The 14507-nt window shown below is 48.4% G+C and overlaps 1 protein-coding gene across 2 annotated transcripts in view; it reads left to right on the top strand.

The window, feature by feature from the left end:
* Positions 1-14507, top strand: part of Myt1 (myelin transcription factor 1) — a 66120-nt gene that overhangs the window by 34405 nt on the left and 17208 nt on the right. For both annotated transcript variants that reach the window (XM_055596175.1, XM_055596174.1), the window contains exons 7-14: positions 251-1141; positions 4540-4674; positions 5158-5248; positions 6507-6620; positions 8459-8673; positions 10053-10177; positions 11118-11387; positions 13618-13772. In XM_055596175.1, coding sequence (XP_055452150.1) covers positions 251-1141; positions 4540-4674; positions 5158-5248; positions 6507-6620; positions 8459-8673; positions 10053-10177; positions 11118-11387; positions 13618-13772 — 1996 coding nt within the window. The remainder of the gene's footprint in view (positions 1-250; positions 1142-4539; positions 4675-5157; positions 5249-6506; positions 6621-8458; positions 8674-10052; positions 10178-11117; positions 11388-13617; positions 13773-14507) is intronic.

The raw sequence follows: 14507 nt of genomic DNA, 5'->3' as shown, positions 1-14507 counted from the left end.
TAAATGATGGAAGAGGAACATAAATTGAAAAATATCAAAAGTAATCAAGCAAAATTGATTCTCCATGGTTTTTGGATCCAAGCAGAAGGCTGACAGGATAGTTTATATTTCATTTCCCTGTTTTCTGGGCTACAGTGTTGAGGGTGGGTAGACGGGGCTACACGGAGGGATGGCTACTGTTGGGCAGAGACCTGGAAACATTCCCCCCATACTCTCGTCTAGCCCCCATGATGTTTTTCCTTTAATGCAGGAAAAGGCCTCATCAAACCCCATTTTGGATCCAAGCCCACACTCAGCCCTTCTGGCTTTTCTAAGGGCAGCTACAACAGCTACCAGGGGATCGTTGCAACGTCCCTTCTAAATCTGGGCCAAATTGCTGAAGAGACCCTTGTGCGGGAGGACTCAGTCTCAGTAGCTAAGCTGGGCTCTGCTGTTGTTCATCAGCTTCAAGATGAAGCTGCAATGAGGGCCACCGGTGATGAGGGTGAAAAGGACCTCTTTATACAGCCAGAGGATGTGGAGGAGGTCATTGAAGTCACCAGTGAACGTTCCCAGGAGCTATGCCCTACGTCTCTAGAAGATATGGTTAGTGAAGAGTCAAGTAAGCAGAAAGGTGTCCTAGGTGGTGAGGAGGAGGAGGGAGAAGATGATGATGAAGAAGAAGAAGAAGAGGAGGAAGAAGAGGAGGAGGGAGAGGAGGAAGAGGAAGAGGAGGATGAGGAAGAAGAGGAGGAGGAGGAAGAAGAGGAAGAGGAGGAGGAAGAAGCAGCTCCAAATGTGCTCTTTGGGGAAGACACCTCTCGTACCTCTGCCCAGAAGGCTTCGCCTGAGTTCCGAGGCCCAGATCTATCTAGTCCCAAGCCTGAGTACTCAGTTATTGTGGAGGTACGTTCTGATGACGACAAGGACGAGGATTCACACTCACAGAAGTCAGCAGTCACAGATGAATCAGAGATGTATGACATGATGACCCGTGGGAACCTGGGCCTTCTGGAGCAGGCCATTGCCCTGAAGGCTGAGCAGGTGCAAGCTGTCTGTGAGCCTGGCTGCCCACCTGCTGAGCAGGGCCATGTGGGCCCAGGAGAGCCAGGGAAGGTGGCAAAGTCTCTGGACGTGGTGAGGAAGAGCTGCTACAGCAAAGGTAGGCTAAAGTGGCTTGCTCTGATCACCCACCCTGTTATCCCATTACCATGGACATCACCCTCACTGAGGATACAGATGGAGGCTGGGGAGAAGCATGAATTCCAGGATGAGGCTGCAATGAGGACCACCAGTGATGAGGGTGAAAAGGACCTCTATACAGCCAGAGGATATGGAGGAGGTCATTGAAATCACCAGTGAACGTTCCCAGGAGCCGTAGCTTATAACCCTTATGGGATGGGGTGGGAGGAAAATTGAAAACCATCAGAGGACAAATAACCTCAGAACTTGGGTCAAGTATTGAGGACGTGGACTCATACTGTTTCATGCAGGGTGATCAGAAGAGACATTTGGAGCTGAGATGTGTGAGAATGGGCTAGGCAGGAGAGAGAAAGAAAGATAACCCAGCTAGTGTGCTACTTAGTCATAATCCTGTTGTGGATGTAAACATGGTTTTGTTTTGGTCCCTGTTGGGGATGTGGGACTGATTCAGACTGTCCACATCAGCAACAATTTGCCTGGTGCAGGCTCTGAGAGGGGCCCTTTGCCAGCTATAGAAAGTTCTGAGGACCCTGAGAGGGAGTAAATGCCAGGGCCCAGTGAAAGAAGGGGGCTCCGAGAAAGAAGAAAGCTGCTGTTGCTTTCCCCCTGCACTCCTGATTGTTGGTGATGCAGTTGGATGAGAAGTTGGAGATATCCTGAAACGGGGACTGGACTTGCACTAAGGAACCAGATGACCCTAACCAGCAGGAAGTAGCTAAAGGGAACTCCGTCCCCTCTCCCCACTAACCTCCTTTCCTACCTGGTTGGAAGGGATTGGGTTGTAGAAAGGAGGAAGAGACATTGAGAAACCAAAGTAAAATGGGTTTTAAAAAGTAACGCTTAACAAGCAGCGCTCCACGTGGGGCCAGTTTTTCAAATGCTTCTTTACTTAGGGGTTCCTTAGAGCTTCCAACCCCCTTCCAACCTCCCAACCTTAGGTAGGGGGAAAAGAAGGTGGAAAGGGAAAGGGGATGTAGCTCTCTTTACTTCTTCCTGTTGGGTAGGGCCGTAGGATTTTTGGGGGGGCAATGCCAATACCCCCTGTCAGGAAATGAAGGAGCCCAGCAAGCACAGCAAGCGCCCCTTCTTCCTCTGGGCTATCATAGTTATACCCCTGCAAAGTCCTCAGAATTCATCCAATTCCAGCTGTCAAAGAGCCCCTCTCAGAGCCCTCCCAAGGCAAATAGCCTGCTGCTATGAACAATCTGAATCAGTCCCATATTCCACACCTGGGATTAAAACAAAACCATGTTCACACCCACAACATAATCCTGCCACCCTGGCCTAAACCTGTAACAGGGATTGTCCAGTGACAGAACCTGACGTTTGAGGACTTCAACCCGTGAGAGCTGTTTTTGAGGCCGTAATCAATCATCCTCAGGACTTTCTCTATTTCAAGCTGACTTGAGTCATCCCTTGTTCCTCTGGTGGTCACAGCCTGTTGCTAGCTTTACATTCTACTTGGATTTGTCGCTAAAGTCTGGATTTAGGGGCAGAATCACCTAGCTTCACTGAGTAGCTGATGTCTAGGAGAGGGTGGTCAGACTGAACTAGTGTAAGGGATTTGATCTGGATTGAGCAAATGGTATAGCCATAGTTATGGGCACCAAATTTATAGGGCAAAATGGCCATGCACTGCTGCAGTCTGCTCATCTCAATTGTCTCCTTGGCTCAGAGCATATGCATACACCTTCTTCCCAGGAGAGCCAATCTCAAAATGCCAGAAGGCCAGACCTTGGATAGGCCAGGTTTGAGTTTCCCTAAGTTTCCCTGGGCCTGATACCTCTACTCTAAGACCAGGGAGCTGTCCTAACTTCAGTCTCCTCTTCCCCTGTCCCAGGCAAAACTTGATTCTCTGGATCAAGCTCTGGGCCCTTCCACAATCTGCTTCCAGAAAGGGTTATCTGATATGAGAGAAAGAGAGAGGCAGAGACAGTGAGACAGAGTAAGACAGTGAGAAAAAGACACAGAGAGACAGAGAGCAAGGGTGGGGCAACTCAGACATTGGAGTCAGTAACCAAGAAGGTAGGGAACATACATGTGGGGAGCCCGGGAAGTACACCTGGGTCATGGAAAGACAGACTACAGTAAGAAAATTACAGGAGTGAGAACTCAGCAGGAATTTGGTGTATACACAAGGACACACTTTTTGAGAGTACTCATGCCTATGAGGTAAGATCAGGGGACAGATTGACTGGGAACATGTTTTCTGAGTGAAGTAGACTTAGAGGGTGGTTCTTGAGGTGATACCCTTAAAGGGTGAGTCAGACTAGGATAACCGTTTTTGTTTTGTTTTTTTGTTTTGTTTTTATTTTTTATTTTTTTAAGACAGGGTTTCTCTGTGTAGCCTTGGCTGTCCTGGACTTGATTTGTAGACCAGGCTGGCGTTGAACTCACAGCAACCCACCTGCCTCTGCCTCCCAGAGTGCTGGGATTACAGGCTTGTGCCACTTAGGATAACCATTTGAGGGGTCAGAATTGAGACAGTATTTCCAAGCTTAGGCCTTGAGGCCAATGGTACCAAGGTGCGTAGGTTAAAGGTGAGACAGATTTAGATTAGGTATGGGAGCTTGAGTTTGTCAGACTTTGGGTCCTTAGAAAAGATAAGGTTTTGGTAGGGCACTGAATGCTTGATATGCCTAGGTATTTGAAGAACTTTCACATTTGGATAACCATTAGGGGTTAGGTGCAATTCAGGGTTAGATGTCCAGGGCACTAGACAGAGCCTTTAGATTATGGGAACATATTGACATATGGAAGGACAGACAGCAGGACCCTTGGGGCAGGTATTGGGCACAAGGTTGAGTTCCTTAGGATATCACCATTTGCCTGGCTTGGTAGAAATCTGACTTCCTACACACTTGAACTTGGAGAGACTGAGCAGGCCTTTTTTTTTTTTTTTTCTTTCCAATGGATTTCTGGCTCTAGCATGGTCTATAAAAAATACCTTTCTCTGAGACATCATGAAGCTACCCTAGTTCCTTCTGGTCTCCACACTTAGTAGCCAACACAGGCCTGTAGAGGTGAGGTTGGCAACTGAAATTTGGAGTTTAAATTCCTGCTCAGAAATTTATTAGTGATCCAGCTTCCTCACTTTGTCAAGTCTCAAGGATACCTTTTCTCAGGGATGTTGACAGATACTTCACACAAAGGCTTGCACAGTACCTGCACTCCAGCTACTGTCTGTCCTGCTGTATAGGGTGGAGGGACATTCCGTGGGCTTTGGAGCAGCTTTTCTAGAGCTGCCTCACTGCCAGCCTCTGTCTTTTTTGGATCAGTAAAAGTGGAGACAGGAACTGTTCCTACCTCCCCCTTCCCAGTCTCCTGGCTTTGCATAATATGTCCTATGTGTTTTAGATCCTTCTAGGGTGGAGAAGCGTGAAATCAAGTGTCCGACACCTGGCTGTGATGGCACTGGCCATGTTACTGGCTTGTACCCTCATCACCGCAGCCTGTCTGGCTGTCCCCACAAGGATAGAATCCCTCCAGAGAGTGAGTAGCTCCATGCAGGGTTAGCCCAAAGACTGAAGTTCAGAGTTCTGTGGTATAAGGCAGGAGACAGTTTGCCCAAGTGTCCACCTATAGATACCAGCCTGAGTCAGAAGACTAAGCAAATACAGACTGTGGGAGGGGATGTCTGTATTCACTGAGATGGGCAGGTGGAGGTCTTCGCACAGCTGCCTCTCTGTTCGAAAGCTTAGGCTGTGGATGTCTGTCCTTATTCTTAGGCCAGAAGCAGAAATTATGAAAATTAAGTTTAGAGATGTGACCTAGAAAGAAAGAAGAGTCTAGTTTCGTCTCTGGGAGGCAGGGTCCAAGTGGGAAGGACATACTGAGTTTCATTAGGCTCAGAGTGTCATGGCACTCTGCTTATACAGCTGCAGCCTTTATACAGGACTCCTGTACCTTCCTTGGGCTGTTCTCCATTATAGTCTTATCTGTTCTCATCATTTGTTCTCCCTGGTTCTCTTGCAGTCTTGGCCATGCATGAAAATGTGCTGAAGTGCCCCACTCCTGGCTGCACGGGCCAAGGCCATGTGAACAGCAACCGCAATACCCACAGAAGGTAGTAAATGGAGCTGGGACATGGTAGGAAATGAGGGCTGGGCCTGTAGTATGTGTCCCTGCCTGGGCCTTGAGCCCCTATCCGGGCTGGCTTCTGAACAGACATATAGCTCCCTGCTCTGTCAGGTGACAGCTGAGGGAGTGGCCATTCTCTGGTGTTGCTGCAAGAGCCATGCAAACTGAAAGGGAGATCATATGCAAAGACTGATACACCAGTGGAGAACGTGGGGGCTTCATGTCTCGTCCATTTCTGTGCATACAAGTGCTTTGTTTGTTTGCTTGCTTTCTTTCTTTCTTTCTTTCTTTTTTTTTTTTTTTTGAGACAGGTTTCTCTGTATAGCCCTGGCTGTCCTGGAACTTGCTTTGTAGATCAGGCTGGCCTAGAACTCACAGAGATCTGCCTGTCTCTGACTCCTGAGCACTGGGATTAAAGGCGTGTGTTGCCATGCCCAGCCTTGTATGCTAGCTCTTGCTCACAGGTGGAAGAAAAATCTTGGATATGAACAGGAATGCCTGAAGTTACTCTGAGGGGGGGGTGCTGAGATCAGGTGGACATAGGATTCCAATATACTGTACAGATTTATTTGTTGGCTCATCTTCTTATCCAAGAGGGGATTGTATCCCACCAAGCATGTTTCAGGCTTGACAGGGTCTGTCTGGGCCTTAGTAGCCATGTGCTTAGTTGGGAGGAATACTGAGGCTTTAGAGGCTATTTTGTAGGAAAAGGGGCTGGGTTCCCTAGAGATGTGCTGGCCCAGGAGCTGGTAGCTGAACCCAGGACAGTAGACCCTGAAGGGCCAGTGTGCTTCAGGGGAAGTTGCAAGTTGTGGTCTGAATGTAGCCTTTGGTTTCTCTGAGTCAGAACACGATGTAGACATGATTCTAGAATCCAGCCCAGGCACTGAAAAGGGGAGAGGAGGGAGAGAAGGGAAAAGAGGAAGAAGAGGGCTGAGTCTGGCACCTTTCCATGTAGAATAACCCTTTGCTCACAGTTTGCAGAACTTTAGGATATATTTCATTTTCTATGAATTATTCCAAATAGAAAAAGCCTGAGAAGTTTGTCCTCTGTGGGTTCAGGACAGAGCTGGAAGGACAATCTGTCCTGTAGAAATGACCAGTGTGTCCCTGGGCCTGAGATTTAAAGCACCCAGAGTTCTTGTATCTGAATGATGTTGCTCCCAGGACCACACATTTGGCAACGTAGGGCAGACATGTCTTGGAGGAAAAGTCTCAGATGTCTTTCCTTTTCCTTCCTCTAGTTTGTCTGGATGTCCCATTGCTGCTGCTGAAAAATTAGCCAAATCTCATGAGAAGCAGCAACTGCAGACAGGAGATCCTCCCAAAAATAACTCCAATTCAGATCGGATCCTCAGGTAGGTGAGATGAGCTAGAAAGCTGAAGGAACTACCTTCTAAATGTCCCGCAGGGACTTGAGCGTTAGGGCTATGTGGTAGGCAAATGCCTCCAGGCACAAAGGCCACGCCTCTCACACGCAAACAGCTGCATATCCTTAGCGACAGATTGTTCTGCCTTTCTTTTTCCTAAGACATCCAATAAGGTCAGTGAAATTATTCAGGGTTAGTGCCCCGAGACAGCAGACTCCACCAGTTGAGAGCTTAACTCTACGGCGAGCACCTAGTTGTCTTCCCACCTCAGGGTGGATCCTATCCTATGGCAGAGGAAAGGAGAGCATGGGACCTGTTTCCCTGGCTGTGCATGTAGGCGCGTGCATGCCTGCACATCCTTTATATATGTACACCCACATGAGTGAGTTTACAAATGCGTTGCAATGCATGTGTGTGCGTGCTATCATTGAGGGACCTTCTGACACAGCAACCAGAACAAATTTGCCTAATGCCTCTCCATACGGGTAACCTTGGAAAGTGGCTGTTACAAACAAGGCCAGAAGCTTGGCGTCATGTCCAAGACACCCTTCCTAGATGGCCTGTCTTTAAAGATTTGTTTGAAGTCAACTATAGTCCCGTGCTGGGGATGGAGGTTCCTTTGAGTCACTGACTGAGAGTACACTGTGAGCTTTGGTCTTCTCTCGGAGGAGACACAGCTTTCCACTTCCCTGAGAGTATAGAACTCACAACTTCTTCTCGACTCCTGTTCCATGTTTTTCTTCTCACATGCAATGTGGGAGACAGGACCATGGACTCAGCAAAACCAGTCCCTGGCTGACATGGCACTCTTGCCTCCTTCCAGGACCCCTGACCACCGTCTTCCTTCTTGGCTGCTTTTCTTGGAAGTGCCATACCCTGGTCATTCCCTGGCCTACTCCAAAGGGACCCTCAATAGGCATGTTATCACAAAGCACAGCTTAGGGGTATAGGGACTTATTTTCTGCTCTGTGGAGTGTTTGTGTCCCGTTTGTGGACACCTTGGACCTTGTGTAGCATAGTTGTCCATCTCATTCGTTCTTCCTTCCAGCTTCTTGTGTGTTGCTCATCTTTTCACTGAGTGACACCAACGTAGAGGTCAAATTAAGTTTCTCCTTGCTGATATCAGATAGTCTTGCTCTTGCAACCTCACCAGAGTTGCTGAGCCATTGCCCAGCTTAGACTTTGTTCCACCACAGGGCCCATCCCACCGCTGCTGTTATGTGATCTTCACAGAACCTTAAGAGTGGTCTCACAGTGGCAGCCTGCTGGTGCTCTCCTCGGGCCACTTTCAAGTTTTTGAGGCAAGCAGTTCTCAGAGGCCCTCACCATCATTTCCAAGTACCACCTATCACTGAAGTCACTGCTTATTCCAGACAGGAGCAAGGAGAGCTGGGGCATTTCCTGGAGTGCTCTCCCCTTTTCCATTTCCCCTCCACCTCTGAGCTTCCTGTCTAGAAACTCGCTGGTTGTGCAGTTGAGCTCTTGGAACTTGCTCTCTTACGTTTTGGAGGAAGGTCAAGCTTGCTGCTCTGGCATACATCTAGCCTGAGAACACACTATTATTTCTTTCAGGTTCTATTGTTTCCTTCTTACAGACAATTATTCGTACCGCTTATAGGCCTATCCCAGGGGCCCTTAATCCTGGGAGGTAGAATTCTGACCAAACATTAGGGACAGGGTTTTGGGTGTATGTGTACCTCCCTGAGTTTTCCTTATCACCTGGATGCATGAGATCTTTGCTTGGGCCATTGGAGGGTCGGGGAGAGGTAGCATGGGGTCTTTGGGTCCCAACCTCACAGGCTCTTCATCTCTGTCTCATACCCCAGGCCCATGTGCTTTGTGAAGCAGCTTGAGGTTCCTCCTTATGGGAGCTACCGACCCAGTGTGGCTCCTGCCACGCCCCGGGCCAACTTGGCCAAGGAGCTGGAGAAGTTCTCCAAAGTCACCTTTGACTACGCAAGTTTTGATGCTCAGGTTTTTGGCAAACGTATGCTTGCTCCAAAGATTCAGACCAGCGAAACCTCACCCAAAGCCTTCCAATGTAAGTTGGGGAGAACTGTTCAGTGCTTCTCCTTTCACGTGGCTTCTGAGAGGGACAGTGGGAGAGGGATTCTCTTGGTAGCTAAGGAGGGACAAGGTGTGGGCCTGAGTTCTCACCCCTCTTCAGCTGCCCCAGTAGGCCAGTCGTGAAGAAAACCATCGGTCTGTTTGGGGTGTGTAGGTCCAGAGGCTTAAGAATCACTTCCCTGATATTGTACGCCCTGGGATGTCCACTTCTAGCATCACCTTTAAGGAGGGTCCAACAGGACAGAGTGGTGCCGTGGCAGGAAGCTTCTCGGTTTCCTGAATATGGACCATCTTACTGGAAATTGCATTTTCTGGGACATTAGCAGCACATTTTAAGGGCAGTTATACTGACAAAAGTAATTCCTGGAAATGTTCTAGAATAATCATCCCTGCCCCCACCCCTCTTTGCCACTTACTGCACTTCTTTGCGGTTAGCCTTGGAAATACATGCAAGATGGAAAAGTCCCTAGTGCACTGGAGGGATCCAGAGCTCTCCCAGTTCATCTTGTCAGCGCCACAGATGGCAAGGACAAGTTTCCAACTTGTTAGGATTACAGTTCTTAGGGTCAGTAGCCCCTGGGATGAGTCTTTTCGGAAGTCCCGCAGACTCTGCTGGCCATTCTCAAATGTCTCCAAGCACACACACCTGCTTAGAAAGCTGTGATGGCATTGCTGGGAAGGGGCTCAAAATAAATTTTGCGCTTTTCTGGGTCATTCTGGAAATACCAGCAGTTTCTTCACAATATCACTTCTGAGAGGGATTTTTAAAGCTACAGCATAATCATTAGAAAAAAAAATAGCATTATACCTTCGTTTATGGCATCCTATTTATGGTTGTGTTGCTTAATTTAGGAAGCCATAAGTTTTGGGAACATAAAGTCAGCAAAAGCGCAGCATATCTTTCGAAATGATGAGACAAATTTTTCTGTGTGTGTGTGTGGTATTCCAAATATGTATCCTATTTACAGAATTATTTAGTCTCTAAGTACTTGTTGATGGACAAGTTTTTTTGTTGTTTTGTTTCATTTTGTTTTTCTGTTGTTTGCGTGTTTGAAATTACCAAGTCTATTAGAGTATATTTCTAGAGTTTTCTTATTCCTGCCCAGGTTTTGACCAGGTCAGAAATGAGCTGCCTTTTCACACTGAAGACGAGAGCAGGAGGAGGCGTGTGATGACGAGGGAGTGCTGTGCCCTGACCCCTAGCTCTGTCCCCATTTGTCCGCTGCCTCTATCTAAGTCTACGTTAGGCTGGGTCGTTCCCTTTTAGCATCCGATTTTAACCAAAGCCACCTCCTCCGGGTGCAGCACCGCCTTCCGGTGGTTTTTGTAACAGTGCTTTGTCTTCTTCGGCAGGCTTCGACTACTCTCACGATGCCGAGGCTGCGCACATGGCTGCCACAGCCATCCTGAACCTCTCCACTCGATGCTGGGAGATGCCAGAGAACCTCAGCAGAAAGCCACAGGACCTCCCCAGCAAGGTGAACACACGCTCCTTTGGGGAGAGGAGAACGAGTAGAGTTTATACCGAGAAATTTGCAGTGAGCCCGTGGCTGGTGCCAAGAGCAACTGGGAACTAATTGGTGTTCATCTAAAAATATTTATGTTCTATTTATGTGCATCATGAGTGTGCAGGCGCTCAGAGCCAGAGGGCATCGGATACTCAGGAGCTGGAGAGATAGGCTGTAGTGAGATGTTTGATGTAGGTGCTGGGAACTGAACTTGATCCTGGTCCTCTGCAAGAGTAATGCACACTTTTAACCACTGGGACATCTCTCTAGCCTTTAGCTACTTTTTTTTTTTTTACATTTTGACCCTCTAGTAAAGGCTCAGATAACCAAAAGTGTAGACGAGGGCCCACGAAAACAGTTGGTGTGCTGCGCAGCACAAGGTTAAGCTCATATCCTGTTCCAATATGCTCCTCTGGAAGTTAGTAATGACTGACATGTCTTGGGGTCACGGACCTATTCTCCCTAAAGCTTGCAGTGACCTCAAGGGCCTGGCTTCCTAATCTGTAGAGGAGAGAGGGCTGTAGGGCTTCTTTATAGGATGCAAAGGCCCTTCTTTACAGGATGTAGGTCAGGATGCAACACTGATTCTTTTCTTTCAGCAGGTCATTGTTTCCTTCTAGGAGAGTCAGTGTTCTGACCAGAAGACACGCTCAGGAAGGGGCTGGGTTTGCTAACCCACATTCCTTTTTATTTTTATTTATTATTATTATTATTATTATTATTATTATTATTATTATTATTATTTTGTTTTTCTCTGTGTAGCCTTGGATGTCCTGGATTCGCTTTGTAGACCAGGCTGGCCTCGAACTCACAGCAGTCTGCCTGCCTCTGCCTCTCAGAGTGCTGGAATTACAGGCGACTGCCACCACGCCTGGCTTCTAACCCATATTCTTAACCTTCACATTTGCAGGCTGTGGACATTGAGGTTGATGAAAATGGAACTCTGGACTTGAGCATGCATAAGCATCGCAAGCGGGAAAACACTTTTCCCAGCAGCAGCAGCTGCAGTAGCAGCCCCGGTGTCAAGTCACCTGATGTCTCTCAGCGCCAGAGCAGTACCAGTGCCCCCAGCAGCTCCATGACCTCGCCCCAGTCCAGCCAGGCCTCCCGCCAGGATGAGTGGGACCGTCCCCTAGACTATACCAAACCTAGTCGGCTTCGAGAGGAAGAGCCTGAGGAGGTGGGTGCCAGGCCCTATGTTTAGCCTGAGTGTGTAGGCTCTCGGCTGCTTTCGGGGCTGCCGTGAACACTGCTTCCTTCTTAGATATCTTTTCCTTGAGAAGTCCGTGTAGAGCCTTCAAGGCCTATCTCATAAAATTCTTCATCTTCGGGGTATCTGAAACTCAGGTCACAGCCTCCAGCAAAGGTTTGTCCTGCGTTATTATGCCCAGTCTTGTTCCATAGAGAGGGCGGGTCTTCTCACCTCAGCAGAATTTAGTGGCCAGCAACAATGTAGACTTTCCAAAAAGGAGAGGGATGTTTCCTATCTCCCGGGGATGATTTAGGAAAAAGCTTGTTTTCTTGTTTTAGCAAGGCCTTTCATCAATAGCTCCCCGGCTGCTTTGCTCCCCTCCCCCACCATATTTCATCAAACACAGTTGCTATCCAGACAGTGGTTTGCTGCCTGGTTTCTTGGACCAGGGCAGTGAGGAACTCTTGGCACGGGCCTTGGGCATGGAAGCCTTTGGTGGCCTGAGTCCCCAAGACCACGACTGACTGGAGAGAGGGGCGATAACTTGACATGAGATCTGAGATGGAGCACCCCCTTTCTTCTTATGCTGTCTACCTGAGTGTAAAATGTGTGAATGTATCCACTCTACTTGGATGCTTCCTAAGAAACAGATTCTGGACAGCCAGTGTGAGACCAACAGTCTCCATCTTCTGGCAGGAATATCTGGAGGGACCTGGGCTGTATACCTCTACACGGTGGGTGAGGTAGGCCAGCTCCACCCAAATTTACTTGCCTGTAAGTTACCCCCCCCTTCAAACCCTCACTCCATCCTTGGGTAAGACTCGGGATTACCCAGTTGTTAGAGGGATCATGGCATAGCTGGCAACCCCCTTGGGTCTCACTAGAGGAGTCCTGGGGGTAAGCCCACACAATAGAGAAGTGCATAGAGAACCACATCTCTCTGAATCCGCGGAAGCTGATTCCTTCTGAACTAGGCAGGAGGGCTAATAGAGGCAGGGGTGCCCTCTGTGAGGTGTCTTCACCGTTTTCTCTTGTTCTTGGGCCATGAGTTGTTGGATGTCTGGGACCCTTCCTTGCCTTTTCCTTAGCCCCAGTTCAGCTCTGGTCTTTTTATTCCGTCCCCACAGCATATCCTCTTACAACATCTTTGTCTCCCGTGAATGAGCTGCCATTTGTAGTGGGATATCTCTCAGAGGTCCGAGGTCCTCCTGCTGAGGCCTGCCCTATGTTCTACATGTAGACTTGGCCAGTTGTCCCCCAAATCCTTCCTCTCTTCACCCTTCTAGTCATATTTCATCCCCCAATGCTCTTAGGTCTGGCCTTTCCCATCCCTCTCTCTCTCTGCTCTAGATTCCTTGCTCAGATCCTTCCATCAGTCCTGCCCAGTGGCTCACGAATTTTGACAGCAACCGTCATGATATCATGGGTGCTCTGAACACCTTTTGTCCAGGGCCTCTGCTTCCTGGCTTCATTGACCCTGAAGAATTCCATTAAGTGTGTCCTTCTGAGGACCTTTGTCCAGTTGTTTAGGCAAACAAATCACTGTCCTGGAGCCTTGTTTAGTGACAAGAATCATAATAGCTTCTGCAGGCTTCCTAGAGCTTCTGTGTGGGCTGCAGCTTCACAGACTTTCTGTTACTTAAGGGTTGCATCTTTTCAGATGCAGTGTCTGAATAGCCTGTTGAAACCCATAACAAGTTGGTCCATTTCTGGAATGTAAAAGTGGCGTAACTTGTCTTTCCAGAAGCTGTTACTCTAAAGCTGTAGGACTTCAATGGAAGAGCTGTTGCTCCTCACTCCCCGTGTCACACCCCTGAGGCTATGGGTACTAAGAAAATACCCCAAGGCCCAGGGTTCAGTTAGTGGTGTTTGTCGAGTGTCTGATCTGATCAAAGCATCATGCCATGGACCAGGGGGTCTCAAGCTTATGTGTTATTCAGCTCAGCTTTGAGATACCTCAGCAACCTGCTGATAGTTGAGCCCTAAAGAATACTGCACCCAGCTGTTCATTCCGTGGTAATTTGGTGAAGGTGGGCCAAAGATGAGTGTGCTGGCTTTCACAGTGGTCTTCTGTCTTGGTGTAGCTATGTCTTTCTCCCTCTTTCATAAAGTAAAACATTTTACTACTGACAGGTCCCCCTTTGTTCCCCACTAGGCTGGACATCTGGCTTCCTTGCCAGTTGTTAAAAACATTCCCTGGTATTTTTTTTTCCTTCAGTCAGAGCCAGCAGCACACTCTTTTGCTTCCTCTGAAGCAGATGATCAGGAAGTGTCAGAAGAGAACTTTGAGGAGCGGAAGTACCCAGGAGAAGTCACCCTGACTAACTTTAAGCTGAAGTTTCTCTCCAAGGACATAAAGAAGGAGCTTCTCACGTAAGTAATGTCTTGGAAGGCTGGCCTCCCATGGATCTTGAGAAAGCAAGCCTTGTCCCAGAACTTAGCAACCACCTAGATCCAGGTAGTTCACAGTGACGAGCTTTCTTTCAGCTCTGGGCACCAGCATGATCCTCTGAAAGCAATTAAGAAGCAGGAAATTCCTCTGGTCCAGCCCACAATCCAGAACAGGACAGGGCAAGATGAGTATTGTAGCCATGGGCAGAGAGGTTCATAGACACCAGCTCTCAGCTCTGGCAGCTGCCGGACCTCAGGGTGGAGCAGGCAGAGCCTTTCATCAACGCCCACGGCCACGTGTTCCCTAAAAGACTGTGAAAGGCTTTACGTAACACCTTTCCCGCTGTTGATCTAACCCTCACCCGTGCTCAGAGCTAATTTCATGGAGGATCTATGGATACTCCTTTCCATATCCTGTATCCCACTAGTTTCTTCCTACCTGGGGACCAGGCCTTCCCAGGGTGGCTGGGTCTATGTTCTTATTCTTAGAGAAGGTCGTTCTCCAGCTTTAGGAGCTAGAGAACGAAGGGGTACCCCATCTGCGTGTTCAGGAGCACACGTGTGTGCGCCTAGCATGCACACTCAGTACTCATGCTTCAGAGGCATCCTTACTTCCTTTTCCTTCTTGAGTTAAATTATATAGGAGAAATTTCCAGTCCCAGGGGTGAGAGCTGAGATCTGAGGATGGACACCTGCCCTTAGTTGTCTCGTTCTAGG

Source organism: Psammomys obesus, unplaced genomic scaffold (genome assembly GCF_907164565.1).
Source record: "Psammomys obesus unplaced genomic scaffold, mPsaObe1.curated_primary_1811, whole genome shotgun sequence".
In the NCBI taxonomy this organism is placed as follows: Eukaryota; Metazoa; Chordata; class Mammalia; order Rodentia; family Muridae; genus Psammomys; species Psammomys obesus.
The sequence above is the reverse complement of the archived record's forward strand: the minus strand, read 5'-3'. Positions and strand labels throughout refer to the sequence as shown.